Source organism: Gekko japonicus, unplaced genomic scaffold (genome assembly GCF_001447785.1).
Source record: "Gekko japonicus isolate JY-2015 unplaced genomic scaffold, Gekko_japonicus_V1.1 scaffold1296, whole genome shotgun sequence".
NCBI classification, from domain to species: Eukaryota; Metazoa; Chordata; class Lepidosauria; order Squamata; family Gekkonidae; genus Gekko; species Gekko japonicus.
This window is the reverse complement of record NW_015173166.1, coordinates 421,521-438,378: the sequence shown is the minus strand read 5'-3', so window position 1 is coordinate 438,378 and position 16,858 is coordinate 421,521. Positions and strand designations below refer to the sequence as shown.

The window sequence follows — 16,858 nt, the reverse complement described above, 5'->3', positions numbered from 1 at the left end:
TCCGAAGGTATTCCAAGGGGCTCAGGAGAGAGAAGCCACAGTGTTAACAAGGATGCTAAGTCTAGAGAAAGAGCATTATAATGATAATGGAGGCAAAGTGCATGCTAGAGGCAGGAGAACAGGAAGCAGTAATGATAGGAGTCGGATGCACAAATGCTCCAAAGGATCAGAGCTTTGTTTCTGAGACATCAACAGGCTAAGACAAGTGATTTCCAAGCTCTCCTTAGTCAGCATAAAGGCTAGAGTCTTATTTTCTTTTTTGAAATGAAGGCTGAAGGAAGAGTCTATGAAATTATCAGTTTCCAGGGGAGATGGCCCCTCTATTAACCTACCCCAACAGATGGGAGCAACACAAAGACAAGGACACATGGAGATGCCATCTCTAGAAAGGAACGGCTACTACAGCTGGCACCTTGGGGACCTAGGCTCCCGCCTCACTTCATTCAGATCCACCCCAGAATTCACATGACCCGGCCAGCTCCATGGGCCCCAAAGTTGACTGGCCTTCCCGAAATGTTGTCCCCAGGAGTCCCACCCCTCTTGATAACCCTGCTGGTCACAGCTGCAAGGCGGGATTGGAGGTCTGCTGGGGCTGCCATTTTCTGAAGCTTACCATCTATGCTCTCTACTGACAGCTGCAAGCCGAGATTGTGTTGCGGGTTTACCACCCAGTGGTTACTCGTTGCTGTGATATCAAACACCAGCCAACCTTCTTCTGCAGCCCAGATTGTTCGAGTGTCAAGCAGGAACAAATCTGAATCCCTGGAGAGACAAAGCCAGAAGAGAGGAAAGGATCGCTTGCAAATGTCTTTGAATTCTCTCTGGAAATACAGCCAGCCTACTAAATACGAACCGAAGCTATAAGGATACCACTTAGCAGTTTGCAACGTACAGGTTGTACTAGACAGAAGCTGTTGCTAGATTATTTTTAATGTATTTAAATCCAGATAGCTTACAATAAGAAGCAAGAGACATGCAGACAAGAAGATGGGGGGGGGGACCTCATAGAGGTTTTAAATTTGTTTATCCATCACCCAGCAGACAAGAAGAATTGTACATAAGAAAAATCTGGAATACAGAACACACATTGCTAGAGTTATGCCACATGTGCTTTCCTATTTCATTTTGGGGGGAGAAGGCAGTACTCTGGAATGTATGTGAAATATTCCCAGTTATTTATCCATCTCATTGTTTCTCTGAGAAAGACTGAACTCCCCCCAGGAGCTAAAACGACTAAACTGAGGCTATTGATGGTCACACTATGAGAAGACAACAGTCACTGGAAAAGTCAACAATGCTAGAAGCTGAAGGCAGCAGGAAAAGAGGAAGACCCAACGTGAGATGGATGGACTCCATCAGGGGTCGTTTCATAGAAATAGAGCTAGGGGGACTCATTAGCATAACTCATTAACATATGCCACACCCCCTGACATCACTGGAAGTGTGTCATAAGGCCACACCCCCTGACATCACCGGAAGTGTGTCATAAGGCCACACACCCTGCCCCCAACAGTCCGGGCTGCCGCCGCCGGCCTTGTAGCTCCACTGCCGAGCCCCATGAGGAGCCCGGCAGTGGACCTGCAAGGCCGGCGGGAGTGCAAGGAAGCCCCGCGAAGGCCCTCCCTGGCCCCAGGCAGGCAGGGGTGGGGAGAGGCAGGGAGGAAGCAACTTACCCTCCCTCTTCTCCTGCCTCCTCCTGGCTGAATGAGGGCCAGAAGCGGGGCGGCCGGAAGCAGGCTTCGTCATGTGCCCCCCCCATACCTCACCCGGGGGAACTGTGTTCCCTCGCGATCCTCCCCGAAATGACCTCTGGACTCCATCAAGGAAGCCACGGCCCCCAGTTTGCAAGACCTGAGCGAGGCTGTTAACAAGAGGACATCAATTTATAGGGTCACCGTAAGTCAGACTCAGTGACACTTAATACACACACATGCACATTGTTTCCCTAATATGCCCTTTCAACATTATTTACATTTTTAGAAAATGAGTTTTTATCCTAGGGACAGTTACTTAGCCAATCAGGGATCACACAGCCAATGCAATGAGGTCATGATGACGCTACATAGCACCCAGTCACACATTGACTACAAAAGATGGCACAACCCAACTGAGAATGACAGGAAGGCTTCCTGAAACAGCTCTCTAAATGGATGCATGCCTTTGGTGAAAGCACTTTCCCCTCTAAATATACAGCCAAAATAACCAAGTGATAATATCACCCTCAATCTATGCAAATATTAATACAGGCCTCTTTTATGGATTCTTTTGTGGCTACTTGTTCTTTCGGAGGCCTTTTCCACACACACAAACACACACACTGAAATTGCAATCTAACCACAAGAAAAAATGGTTTTTCAATGGCTGACCCTCGATTTTACCATTTACAGGAGTGCATTTATAACAAAATAGTCGTGAAAGGGAGGAAATGCCACCCACATTGATTTGAGGATCCCAGGGCTTGGACAAGGGAGGAAGGGTGATCACATAAACGGTGAACAAACAACCCTCCAGCCCTGTAGCACTGGTACAGTTACATTCCAAGGTTTGGTCTACCCAACTGTAAAAGCTGGATTAAAAGCTCTGTATAAATGATACTGCTTATATATGTCGTGCAAGTATCGACAGAGACATTGCAGTTGTTTGTGCCAGCTCGCTAATTGGATATTTAAATACCCCAGCTTCATTTAGAGGCCCGATTTGCTGACTCGCCTGCTTCATCTTGCCAAACATCTCGTGTGCACTTTGCATAGAGATTTGCGTAACTAATTGCTTTGTAACCATTCCAGCACTGGCAAGGAAAAAAACCCCAGATAAGACCATCTGCATGGTAACGAGAAGGCTTTACTTGAAGCTTTCCTTAATAACAATAACTACTAGAAGTAAGAATGTGCAGTCAAATGTTTATTAATAATATCTGAACTAAACAATGCCCATTCATAAACAGGTTAAATAAGTAGAACGCTTGTGGAAATGGGAAAAACTAAGCCAGTGTGGTGTATTGGATTAGCATCTGGGAGACCCAGATGTGAATCCCCACTCATGCCATGGAAGCTCACCAGGTGACTTTGGTCCAGTCACACTCTCTCAGCCTAACCTACCTCACAGGGTTCTTTGGGGGATAAAATGAAGAGGAGAACAATGGCAACTGGCAGTTCATCTTGCAGACAGATAGCACGGTATAGTGGTTAGCGCTGGATTAGAACAGGGCTGTCAGTTGCCCACCCACTGTGAGCAACCTCCCCTCCCCTGCTTACTCTCAGGCAATTGAACAGCAGGAGGAAATGGAGGGGATGATGCCACGGATGCAGTGATGTCACTTCTGGTCACCACACCCAAAGCACTCTAGGGATTCCCCCAATCTCCGTGGTCTTTAGAGATTGGGGGAATTCCTTGTTCACAGATGACATAACTTCCAGGTGATCACCTGAAAGTGATACAGCTGTGTCAGTGCTGCCCCTCCCCCCAAGCACCACTGCCCCCAAGCTACCAGGGGTTACTGGGAAAAGGCTGGCAACACCAGAGCAGGCCCTGGGACAACTGGGGCTGAGTCCCCACTCTGCCATGGAAATTTCCTGGATGACCTCAGGCCCCTCACACTCTCTCACCCAGCCTAACCTACCCCTCTGGGTTCTTATTGTGATGCTGAAGTGGAGAAGGACTGGGATATAAATAAATATTAATAATCAGCATTTGACCTGCAGACTGAAGGGGGACAATGACTGGCTGAGGATCTGGCATGCCTTCTGCTTGTTTATTTTCTTTAAAAGCTGCCATAGGTAAAGGTAAAGGTTCCCTTGCTCGAAAACCAGTCGAATCCGACTCTGGGGTTGCGGTGCTCATCTCCGTTTCAAAGCCGAAGGGCCAGCGCTGTCCGAAGACGTTTCCGTGGTCATGTGGCCGGCATGACTAAACACCGAGGCGCACGGAACGCTGTTACCTTCCCACCGAAGTGGTACCTATTTATCTACTTGCAATGTCTTGCCTTCGAACTGCTAGGTTGGCAGGAGCTGGAACTGGAGACGGGAGCTCACTCCGTCATGCGGTACCCCCGGGTCTCGAACTGCTGAACTACCGACCTTCCACAGCCTGCAGTTCAACGTCTTAACCACTTGAGCCATCGCAGCTCCAAAAGCAGCCATGGGGGGATCCAAATTAAGAGACCATTCAATAGCGGGGTGGAGTGGGGGAACAAACCAATATGAGAAGTCAACCAGAATGGGAGAAAAAGGCTGAAATTGACCAAGAACAATGAGTTAAGGCCAGGGGGTGGAACAACTTAGTTCTCTCCAACTATTCCCCCCCCCTCACAGCCCCCCACAGCCGAGGCTTCTAGCCAAAAGAACTCGCTGAAAAGCAAATTAATGCTGCTGCCTGCCCATTTTGTAAATGGAAATGTTTATAAAATGGAGATGCTGTCTCCTATCTGCCTGATATACAGAAGGGGGGGATCCCTTGGGTAAGGGGTACAACCCTGAGAATGTTGGGGTGGGGGGGATAAAATACATTCCTTATGAAAAACAAGGTCACATGGATGTCCCAGTTCTGAGAGTTTTAAAACTATATTTTCTTCTTAAAATGACCAAAAACACACCCTAAATCCAAATCAGGCTTTTTGTGAAAAACACTAATTAGAGCTATTATTTGTATGAACTACCCTTCTATTTTAAAAAGCAGCATGATGCATTTTTTTTAAAAAAGAGAGAGCAGATGGTTCCTGCTTTATGGGTTGACAATTTAAACACAAACAAAAGGGGGGGGGGACCCAGACTGAATGAAAATGTGAAGAAGAGAAGGCAACCCCCCCCCCCTTGAGTGGGATATAGAATAGCTGAAACAAATGAAGGCATTTTTAAAGGGGAGAAGGGAGAGAGAGAATCAATTGAGCAAAGTACCAGTGAGTAAAAAGTTTCACAGATAAGGAGCAATATAGAGAGGGAAAACACCAAGGTGTAAACTAGAGGAAGAGAAACAGAGCTTATGGACTAAGAACTAGAAGAGCACAAAGACACAGGAGAATACAGAGAAATTCACATTTGAGAGATAACCAGGAGCTAAAGAAGGAAAACATTTAAAAATAAGCACAAACATTCTCCTGCCATTTTCCCCCTTCTGTAAAAATCTGATGGTTTGGACCCTACTTTGCCTTGTTATCCCTGAAAATGTTATAGGCAAGGCTCACGGGACTGCTTGGTCAAAAACCAGGTAGGGCAGAGATCCCAGTGAGGAGGGGAATGGGGTGGGGCTGCCAACTCCACCTTGGGAAATTGCTGGCGGTGGAACCTGGGGAGGGCAGGGTTTGGAGAGGGACCTCACCAGAGTACAATACCATACAGTCCACCCTCCAAAGCAGCCATTATCTCTAGGGAAACTGATCTCTGTAGTCTGGAGATGTTGTAATTTTTAGAAATACCCAGGCCCAGCCTGGATGTTGGTTACCCTTAGAATAGGGTGAGGTGACCCCCTCTTGAGCCAGCAGGATAGGTGTTAGTCTTCAACCCAACATATTCTTACTCTAGACCAGGGGTGTCGAACTCATTTGTTATGAGGGCCGGATCTAAGTGAGACCTTGTTGGGCCGGGCCATGTGTGTCATAAAATGTAATGCCAGGTAGCGGAGATACAAACTTTATAAAGGACACAAACACAAAGGGGATTTTTTTTACTTAAAAACATGCTTAAAATATTAGCACTCTTGCAATATTTTGTTTATTTAACAGGGTCTGATAATTGACACCTCTTGCTCCGAATTATTGCATCAAAATGTCTCTGCTGTTGCAATCTTGAGTATGCTGCTCAGGTGTGTAAGCTGCAAACCTACAATGACGCAGCAACAGCAGAACTGGAAGAAGAAGCCGAAGACAGCCAGTTCCACTGTGGGCCTGATACAAGCCCTACGGGGGCCTCATCTGGCCACCGGGCAGCATGTTTGACACCCCTGCTCTAGACTACTCCTGAAGAGTTACAGATGCTTGGTGCATGCCTCTCCACCTCTAGCCCCTAGCCAAACTCCTTAGGGCTGCCCTAGTGGATGGACCAGCTCTGTCAAAGACACTAAAACACTTCTGTATACTAGTAATGCTGTGGATTCTTAAGGAGAAAATTGTTAAATGTTTGAGATTACTGAAACCAAAATACAAGCACACAGTCAAACTAATATTCAGATATATGGTGACACCGGTCCCCAGTTAGGGCACTCACACAATACGGTGAGTTTGGTGGATACACAAGAGAGGGCCTTTTCAGTGGCAGCCCCACAGTTATGGAACAGCCTGGCCCCTTCCCTTTTGATCTTTAGGAGACAGCTGAAGACAATTTTATTTAGGACTGCATTGGATTAAAGCACCTGTAAGCAGTGATTTTAAATTGGAGTTTTAAATATTTTTATGCATTCTTATTTTCTGTACTCTATTTTGCACTGTAAGCTGTCTCGAGTGCCGTAAGGAAGGCTGCTAATAAATGTTTTAAATAAATAAATAACAATAAGCCCTTCTATCACTCAAAAGCCAGTTTGGTGTGAGAGCCACTTTGGTGTAGTGGTTAAGCATGTGGACTCTAATCTGGGAGAACTGGGTTTGACTCCCCACTCCTCCACTTGCAGCTGCTGGATGACCTTGGGCAAGCCATAGTTCTGTCAGAGCTGTTCTCTCAAGGACAGTTCTAGAAAGAGCTCTCTCAGCCCCACCCACCTCACAGGGTGTCTGTTGTGGGGAGGGGAAGGGAAACGAGACTGTAAACCACTCTGACACTCTGAGTGAAGGGCGAGGTATAAATCCAATCTCCTCCTCCTCCTCCTCTTCTAACATAAAGAAAGTTATCTTGGTTCTTGTTTGTTGGTTGCCCTACTCTGGTTTTTTCTCTTGCACGGTGTCCAATGCATGTTTCTCCTCTTAAATGTGCATTTGGAAATCTATGGGATTTGGTAGCTGGTGTGTCATTACATGTATCCGAATGCAACATTTCATTTGAAAGACACTGGTCTGGTCAATAAGTAGGGTCAAGCTTTTGACCTTTAGGAACCCTTTTCACATAGACTTCTCTACAGATGAACCATGTGCCATGGAACCCAACATACTGCCAGGAACTGAGGCGTGTCCTAAGGTTCATGCAGTCTTGCTATCAAACCTCCGTTTTTGCCGGCCCCTCTCACTCTCCAGCTCGAGATGCTGGACCAAGTTCTTAATGCTTGCAAGCCAAGTAAGTAAACAAGTTTTGTGGTACCATAGCAAAAGACTGCAAACTAGCAGGAGGGGTATACCCAAGCCTAACTGTGCCTGACCACGTTACACCACAGTCTAGCAACTTGCTGGGTGAGCCCACAGGCCTCGGCTATGGCAGGGAGTAGGTTGTACCACCTGGTTCTTTCTCTTTCAGGCCTTGCCCCTTGTCTATCACCTTAACCATTCTGCTATCTCTCGTGGGCTTGGCCCAGCCTGTCAGTGGCAGAGGTTAAGACGCTGAATTGCAGACCGGAAGGTCGGCAGCTCGGCAGTTCGAGACCCTAGTGGCACGGGACGGAGTGAGCTCCTGTCTCTCGTCCCAGCTCCTGCCAACCTAGCAGTTCAAAAGCAAAAAATTGCAAGTAGATATATAGGGACCGCTTCGGTGCGAAGGTAACAGCATTCCGTGTGCCTTGGCATTTAGTCATGCTGGCCACATGGCCATGGAAACGTCTTTGGACAGCGCTGGCTCTTCGGCTTGGAAATGGAGGTGAGCACCACAACCCTAGAGTCAGATCTGACTGGCTTTCAAGCAAGGGAAACCTTTACTAATCCTCACAAAACCACCCTTCCAGGTTGGGAAGAGGCCCTTCTCTGCTGCCACCTCTCATCCCTGGCAACCCACGAGGCCTGCCTTCCAAAGTGTTGGCCTGTGCAGTGTCAGGCAGTTGTCAGGGCGATGCCCACACACATCTGAGGCAGCAGGGCTATGGGCTAGTCTCTTAGCAAGAACACAGACCCCTACAGGTGTAAGCCTGCTCTCTTCCTGGCTCATCTCCCTGCTGCCAAGTCAGCTGAGGCCTTAAGGTCCTAAACACTAAATTAAACATCATTCCTGGGAAAGAACAATCCCAGGCAGGAACTGAGACCCATCAAACTATTAATCAGGACATTTCAAGCGGTCAGGCAACTGGATTAACTTTCTGACAAATAAAGAACCATGCTCATACTATCGCTTCCCTCAAACACGTTAGACATCCTGAAGCAATGCAATTAAGGGCATTTTAATTTCCCGCCAAAACCCCTCAGCTCAATAAGACAGCTAAGACCTAATCTCTGTTTTGATACCTTTTCTCTGTTCCTGTTCTCTAAACATTCCCAGGGCTCTGGATTTCTCTCTCATATTTGGCCAATTTAGGTGTTTACTTTAGCACGCGCTTCCTCACAGCCAATCAGCTGGCTGGTGAGGGAAAATCCCACCCCCAAATGGCCCCGAACACAGCACGATGACATCAGCTGGAAGTGACATCATCACAGCAGCACTATTGCACAGGGATGCTCTAGTTTTTCGGCAAAACTCTATGGTATTGAAGGGATTTTTACCATAGAGTTTGTCAAAAAACTAGAGTATCTCCAAGTGACATTGGTGATATCATCATGTTGCACAGCATCAAGTGGCCCCGCCCACCCTCTCAGAAAACTCCCTCCCACCCAGCTCCTCCGGGAAGCAGATAAGACCTGGCAACTCCACGTTTACCGGTTAACACACCTTGCCCCCTTCCCTCTTTCAAAGCTGGGGGTGGGCAGGAGAAAGCAATCTTTTGTTTTGAGACCCAAATTGCACTTTGACCTACTCAAGACTACCTCTAGTGTTGTGATCATCAAAGTACCTGCATCTGAACAACTCACTATATTTACCAGTTCTATTTTCCCCTGGATTATACTTTTGGATTTTACTAGCTGCCTGGTCACTGAGATTCCTGGCCAGGTAACTGGACTTTTGCTGGATCTGCTCAGGTAGATCTGCCCTCAATTATTCCCTTTCACTCTACCTCCTTGGCTTCGATTCTTTACTTGCATGAGTTGGGTAAACTGCACAATGTATGTGAGGTTGTATGGAATATTTGATGCTTTGAGGGCGTCCTAGCGCTGGGTATTCTTGCTGAATGGTTGATGTTATTTTTTACTGTTTGCCAATTCTTCAGCCCAACGGCATGCACTACTCTGATCCATAAACATTGGCCCCTTTCAGATAGCCTTTGTAATCCATTTTGGTAGCTGGTTGCTAATGGATTTTTTGTGTCCTTTCTGACACAACTGTTTTAAGATACTGGCTGCTAATAGATTTTATTTACCTTTTCACACATGTCTCTTGAGAAACCTGTATAAGGGGCAAGAAGCAACAGTTAGAACCGGATATGGAACAACTGATTGGTTTAGCATAGGAAAAGGAGTACGACAAGGATGTATATTGTCACCTTGCTTATTTAATATATATGCAGAGTACATCATGCAAAATGCTGGCCTGGATGAATCACAAGCGGGAATTAAGATTGCTGGGGAAAAGATCAACAACCTCAGATATGCAAACGATACCACTCTAATGGCAGAAAGTGAAGAGGACCTTAAGAGCCTCTTGCTCAGAGTAAAAGAGGAGAGCGCAAAAGTGGGCTTGAAGCTCAACATCAAAAAAACTAAGATCATGGCATCCGGCCCCATCACTCCTTGGCAAATAGAAGGGGAAGTCGTGGAAGTAGTGACAGACTTCACGTTCCTGGGATCCCAGATCACCGCAGACTGTGACAGCAGCCATGAAATTAAAAGACGCCTGCTCCTTGGGAGGAAAGCGATGGCGAACCTAAACAGCATGATAAAAAGTAGAGACATCACCCTGCCAACAAAAGTCCGCATGGTCAAAGCAATGGTATTCCCAGTAGTCATGTATGGCTGCGAGAGTTGGACTATAAGGAAGGCCGAGCGCCAAAGAATAGATTCTTTTGAACTATGGTGCTGGAGAAGACTCTTGAGAGTCCCTTGGACTGCAAGAAGATCAAATCAGTCAATCCTAAAAGAAATCAAATCCTAAAAGTAATCAACCCTGACTGTTCCCTGGAAGGCCAGATAATGAAACTGAAGCTCAAATACTTTGGCCACCAAATGAGAAGGGAGCACTCACTGGAGAAGACCCTGATGCTGGGAAAGATTGAAGGTCAAAGAAGACGGGGATGGCAAAGGATGAGATGGTTAGACAGTGTCATAGATGCAATGAACAAGAAATTGAGCAAACTTCAGAGGACGGCGGAAAACAGGAGGGCCTGGCGAGATCTTGTCCATGGAGTCGCGAAGAGTCGGACTCGACTGTGCGACTGAACAACAACAACAAAACTTGCGCCCAGTGGGCAAAGTGTGTTTGAGCCATTCTTCAAGTAAATTACTTTCTTCCGTTTTACCTCTTCTTTGTGCCTCTGAATCGCTGTGGTGTGCTGTTTACAATGTCTGCAATGCTTCCAGTAGCACTGTGCTCCCTCCCGCCATTTTTCGCCATACAATCTCCCTCAAACTTTAAATAAAATGTTCTAAGTTGAGCACTACAGTGGAGTTAGACCAATATAGCTCTTCAGTGCTACAGCGGCACCATTAAGATGCCTTGGCACCATTGAGATACATTGAGATTGCGGCCGTTGTTACATGGATACAGGAGGAGAGAAGTAGCTTATTGGGCAGCGGGTGCTCAGGGCATCAGTGACTGGTGTTACAGAAGCTGCTAAAAACAGCCGCAATCTCAATATATCTTAGTGATGCCAAGGCATCTCAATGGTGTCGCTGTAGCATTGAAGCACCATACTGGACTAGCACAATAGTGCTCAACTTGGAATGTTCAGAAAAGTTTGAAGAAGATCGTGCGGTGAAAAAACGTGTGTGTGGCACTGTTTGAAATGGCCAAATCACTTCACAGACAGCTCATGAGATTTGCTGTATGAAACTTCTGTCCCTGTATCGCTTTACTTGGAACTGGGCCAGCAATGGATAACATTCGGTTTAGAATGCTAATGTGAAAGGGGCCAAAGTCTCTGATTTCACTCTATCTTCATTCTCGGTATTTGTTCTAAGCTTGTTGAGGTTCTTGGCCATTTTGTCAACAGCTCACTTAATACTGTTTCAGGGCACTCTCTCCAGAGTGAAGGTGCTTCCTTTACGCTGGGTGCAAAGCTTAAACTGGCAGTCCCTTTAGTATGAGGGTGAGAGACTGAAGAAGGTTTTCTTCCTAAGGTTGCTTCTGTGTGATTTAGGCCCAAACCAGAACATGGGTCAAAATCATTATAACCCTCCATGCCCTTACAGTAGGTAAAACATTTGTATTACAACATCAGAGAGATAAATGCCCACCTCCCATAATTCAATGGATTGTGGACCTCATAACTTATAAATATTTGAGCAAATGGCACATAGACAATTGCATATGGACTTATTTTTAGATATCCGGAAACTTTTTGTAAGCCTTGTAGAAATGTTTATTATTAAAAAGCGTGTTACGTGGTTTCACCTGCACAATGGGCCTAGCCTAAAAACACTGTCCTCTAGAGGGAAGTGCTTCCTACAAAGAGGCTGGGTGAGTAGGAAAAGAGGGGGGTAAACTCCAAGAAGGAGAAGGCGGGAGAGAAGAAGCCGAGGCATCTGTTCCTCCTGATGGTGTGGACAATGTCTAAAGAAGAAGTTCCTGAAGAAAACAGACTGTGGAGACAGAGAAAGGCAGTTAGCAGAAGAGTGGCCATCTTCTCGGGAGAACTTTCAGTCCTGGAAAAGTGTGGCTTCTCGGTGACAGTGAGGAAAAGTGGCTAGAAGACTTTCTTTTCTTCTTGCCCTAAGTTTGGGACTACCATTATTTTTATCCACACTGTTTATTAAAGCTCCCAGTCTGACCCTTCTGTTCCCCTCACCTTTCAACAAACCTCATTTGTTTAAGTGTGGCCAGTTTTTGAATGGGGCATCCACAATCCTGTGAGCACTATCCTGGCCCTTTTATAGAAGCTCAGGGCTTTTTTTTTTTTTTAAGAAAAAGCCAGCAGGAACTAATTAACATAATAGACCACACCCAACAGCAGAAACGTATTATGTTAGACCACACCCCTGACAGCACACCTCATTAGCATATTAGGCCACACCCCATGCCTTCACTTGGCTTGCCCGGGTGCCCTGCGGCTGCGGGAAGACCGGGCAAGCCCCCCCTTGAAGGGAAGGGAAGGCAGTTTCCTGAGCACCCTGCAGCTGCGGGGCATCCGGGCAATGCCTCCCCAATCCTTCCAGGGGGCCCCTGGCCCGCCCGCCTCAGAGTCACCAGGGGGGTCGCTCTCCAGGCCTTCCCTCTGTAGCCACGCACACAGAGGTTTTGGCTGTAGTGGGCGTGGCCAACTCTGAAGCTAGCCAGAACTTCGTTCCCATGTGTTCCTGCCCAAAAATAGCCCTGTAGAAGCTTATGTGTAGACCTGCCACCATTGTTGTCACATTTGTACAAATAATAATAATAATAATAATAATAATAATAATAATAATAATAATAATATCACACTGTACATGCGCCCCCCTGATCATACACAGCAGTAGTGGGAGCAACAGACACTACGGCTTTGCTTGAACTGAGTCCCAGGACTCACCCAACTCCCCTCTGTACCTGGGAAAGACCAGTTGTAGCAGGCAAAAGCTGCTGTCATTTCTGATCACCTCCTTGAGTAGCTCTCGGTAAGATTCCGAGGAAATTCTGGTACCTCAGATAGAATTATTTCCCCTGGCAAGAGTGAATCTTGTAGACGACAGTGCTTCGAAAACTTTCCGGTAGTTTCCATTAAGGAGACCACACAGCTTGCTAAGCCAGGTTTCTGCGACTGAAACTCAGCCTCAGGCTCTGAAGTCCTGACCAAAAGTTGACTAGGCTGCTCCCACAGGAAGCAAGGATGGGGACTAGACTGCTCCCGGTCTCACATATTGACGTCTGATGTGGAATTTCCAGAGGTGAAAAACTCCTGTGCTTCCTTCACTGCTTGACTCAACCCATCTCTGTTACCCACAAATCATGACCGTGGTTTTTTTTTAAAAAAATTTGGGTGGGGGTCTGACTTGCTTTCTTACCCACACCTCTCACCCCACCCAAAATCAACCACTTCTTAAAATCTACTGCTTTTTATTATTAACCTTACTCGGAAGAAGCCAGCCTTTGAAAGAGAATTCCCAGGCCCACACGAACGCATGATGCATTCAACTGCACGCCATGAGTCAGCCTGGGAAATTGTATAATGTGTTTTGTTTTCCTGCAGTTAGTTACAGTCCTGTGCAAACAGCAGGCCCGGAGGGGAAAACCCTCTGCAAGAGAGATCAAAGGGAGTCATCCTTCCCGCACACATTTGAAACATTCCTGCCCTGGTGTCCAATAATTTACTCTCCAGCAATAATGGATTAACACTGCCTCTTCTAGCCTCCAACAAGTGGGACGCAGAGCCAAACAGAGCTGGAAGAAGAGCCTCCAGTGATCTTCATGTCACAGAACTCCTTCCAAGTTAAACAAATCACCCGTCCCATCTGGTTTGTGACTAGAAAATGGCCCTAATTATTACTAATTCAGTGCCATGTGCACAGAAGACATGAGGCCATGCAGAATCGAGGCGTACACCAGGGTAAGGCATGTTAACAATGGGATTTCTAAGCAGAGGGACAGCTTTCTCTGCCGACGGACTTCAGTGGATTTAGAAGGGTAAAAAGTAAAGGTAAAGGTTCCCTTGCTCGAAAGCCAGTCGAGTCCGACTCTAAGGTTGCAGTGCTCATCTCCATTTCAAAGCCGAAGAGCCAGCGCTGTCCGAAGACGTTTCCGTGGTCATGTGGCCAGCATGACTAGACGCCGAGGCGCACGGAACGCTGTTACCTTCCCACCGAAGTGGTACCTATTTATCTACTTGCAATTTCTTGCTTTCGAACTGCTAGGCTGGCAGGAGCTGGGGCCAGAGACGGGAGCTCACTCAGTCATGCGGCAACTCAGGTCTTGAACTGCTGAACTACCGACCTTCCACAGCCTGCAGTTCAGTGTCTTAACCACTTGAGCCATCTCTCTGCTTATGACTGCCCTGTGATTCCCTGGGCTAGAGACACATTTTAGATTGCTTTATAACTAACCCTGACCTATCAGGCTTCCAGCAGGGCTGCCAATCCCCAGGTGACGGCTGGAGATCACTTGAGATTCCAACTGATCTCCAGGCGAAAGAGATCAGTCCACCTGGAGAAAATGGCCACTTTGGAAGGTGGACTCTGTCGTTATACCCCACTGAAGTCCCTCCCCTCTCCAAACCCCACCCTCCTCAGGCTCCACCCCCAAAATCTCCAAGTATTTCCCAACCTGGAGCTTGCAACCCTAGCTTCCAGTCCATAATGTACACAGCATCAAGAAGAGCTCCTACGTGCGTGCAACAACTGCAACAGAACCAGGTCTCAAATCCAGCCTTCTAGCATTCAGAGTGGGAGCCTAATCCAGGGTCCCCAATCGGGTTGCCAGTCCATGGCCGCTCTCCAGAGACAGACTGGGGGACGGGGAGGGTGGCCGGCCATCATGTCGGTGGCATGATGTCACTTCCAGGTTTGCCACAGAAATGACATTACACCATGGCTACAACAGTGGGTTGGCTTGTTTTTTTGCTTATTTCCCCCTCCCCCTGCCCTACTGAGCAGCAGCTGGGGTCAAGGACTGCCACGAGGAAATGAGCCCCCCCCCCCCAGCACTGGAAGCCACCTGTAGGACTTGTGGAAGGGGAGGCTGCAACTAACCCCTCTAAAAGGCCCTTGACAAAATGAGTTGTTAAAACAGAATTCAGGTTCCTATGCGATTCAGTAAACCCTCGCCTAGAAAACCTCTTTTTCCCCCCCCCCCCCCCCCGTTCTTGGACTAACGTTCCTGCCTACCCAACGAGGCCCTCGCTCTTGAGCTCCATTATGACTTTTTGCTTTCCTCTGAATGTTACACCTGATGTTCATCCGATATTGAATCTGGGTCTATCAGAGGTTCTGCTGCAGTGGCACCTACACATGCTCCCATGCAATGGATTTTTTTGACCTGAACACCACCACAGTGTCGCATCTCAATGGAGTCTTAGAGTTTTCCTTCTCTCTAACTAGAGATGTGAAGGCCCGGGAAAAAACCAGAAAAATTCGGGGGGGGAAACAGGTGTTTTCCCTGAAGCCTTTTTGTTTTTTTCCGAAAAATTTGAAAAATTGGAAAAAGAAAAAAAATGATTATGGAACGTCTTATTTTAACATGATGAATAAAATATTTTTAGACAAGGTGTTCAAATATTTTCCAAATCATTTCTAAAATATATATATATGGTATCAGATTGATCTAATTTCTGTGCACTGAGGACAAGCCAGTCCTAGGTTACAAACTGAACTCTCCAATGCAAGAACAAGATGCATTTCTTCCTTTAGGAGGTGCTATTGTCAGAAGAAAATAAAAAGGTTTCAGTTTTGTTTTTGCATGTGGGTGGGTATTCTGTTTGTAATAATTGTTTGGATACTCTATATTTTTAATATGCTAGTTGTGATAATTTCATGCCAAGTAAAAATGTCCATAGTCATATTTTATGTTCCTAAAGTAACAGAATGACTTTCAATCTAGAAAAGACAAAAGAAATGCTAATGTAGCATTTTTTCAATTTTTCCAAAAATTTCCGTTTTTTCCGGGGAAAAAACGGGTTTTTTCCGAGCTTCAAAATTTCTGGAAATTTTACATCTCTATCTCTAACACACACACACTGAACAGGTTAGTGTGTACAAAACCAACAGACACAGTTCTCACTAGAGCTTTATGGAACGGACTTCTAACTTAGGGTTGCCAACGTCAGGTTGGGAAATACCTCGAGATTTGGGGGTGGGGCTTCAGGAGGGCATGGTTTGGGGAGGGACCTCACCAGGATACAATACTATACAGTCCACCCTCCAAAGCAGCCATTATCTCTAGGGGAACTGATCTCTGTTGTCTGGAAATCAGTTGTAATTCCAGGAGATCTGCAGGCCCCACCTGAAGGCTGGCAACCGTATTCTAACTAGAAGTTTCGTATCGTGCTTTGGGGTTTTTTTAAACTAACACAGAGAATATGGCTGCCGGACAATATGAATGCCTTTCAAACAACAAGAACTCTCAGTCTGGGGCAAGTGATGCTCTGTATTCTTGGTGCTTGGGGGGGGGCAACAGTGGGAGGGCTTCTAGTGTCCTAGCCCCACTGGTGGACTCCTGATGGCGCCTGGTATTTTTGGCCACTGTGTGACACAGAGTGTTGGACTGGATGGGCCATTGGCCTGATCCAACATTGGCTTCTCTTATGTTTTTATGTTCTTTGTTGTTGTTGTTGTTGTTCAGTCGCACAGTCGAGTCTGACTCTTCACGACCCCATGGACCAGATAACGCCAGGCCTTCCGGTCTTCCGCCGTCCTCTGAAGTTTGCTCAACTTCATGTTCGTTGCATCTATGACACTGTGTAACCATCTCATCCTTTGCCGTCCCGTCTTCTTTGACCTTCAATCTTTCCCAGCATCAGGGTCTTCTCCAGTGAGTGCTCCCTTCTCATTTGGTAGCCAAAGTATTTGAGCTTCAGTTTCATTATCTGGCCTTCCAGGGAACAGTCAGGGTTGATTTCTTTTAGGATTGACTGATTTGATCTTCTTGCAGTCCAAGGGACTCTCAAGAGTCTTCTCTAGCACCATAGTTCAAAAGAATCTATTCTTCGGCGCTCGGCCTTCCTTATAGTCCAACTCTCGCAGCCATACATGACTACTGGGAATACCATTGCTTTGACCATGCGGACTTTGGTTGGCAGGGTGATGTCTCTACTTTTTATCATGCTGTTTAGGTTTGCTATCGCTTTCCTCCCAAGGAGCAGGCGTCTTAAT

The 16,858-nt window shown here is 46.6% G+C and overlaps 1 protein-coding gene across 1 annotated transcript in view; it reads right to left on the bottom strand.

Moving 5' to 3' along the window:
* Positions 1-16,858, bottom strand: part of BMP7 (bone morphogenetic protein 7) — a 124,487-nt gene that overhangs the window by 18,479 nt on the left and 89,150 nt on the right. The window contains exon 3 of the mRNA XM_015422516.1: positions 614-762. Coding sequence (XP_015278002.1) covers positions 614-762 — 149 coding nt within the window. The remainder of the gene's footprint in view (positions 1-613; positions 763-16,858) is intronic.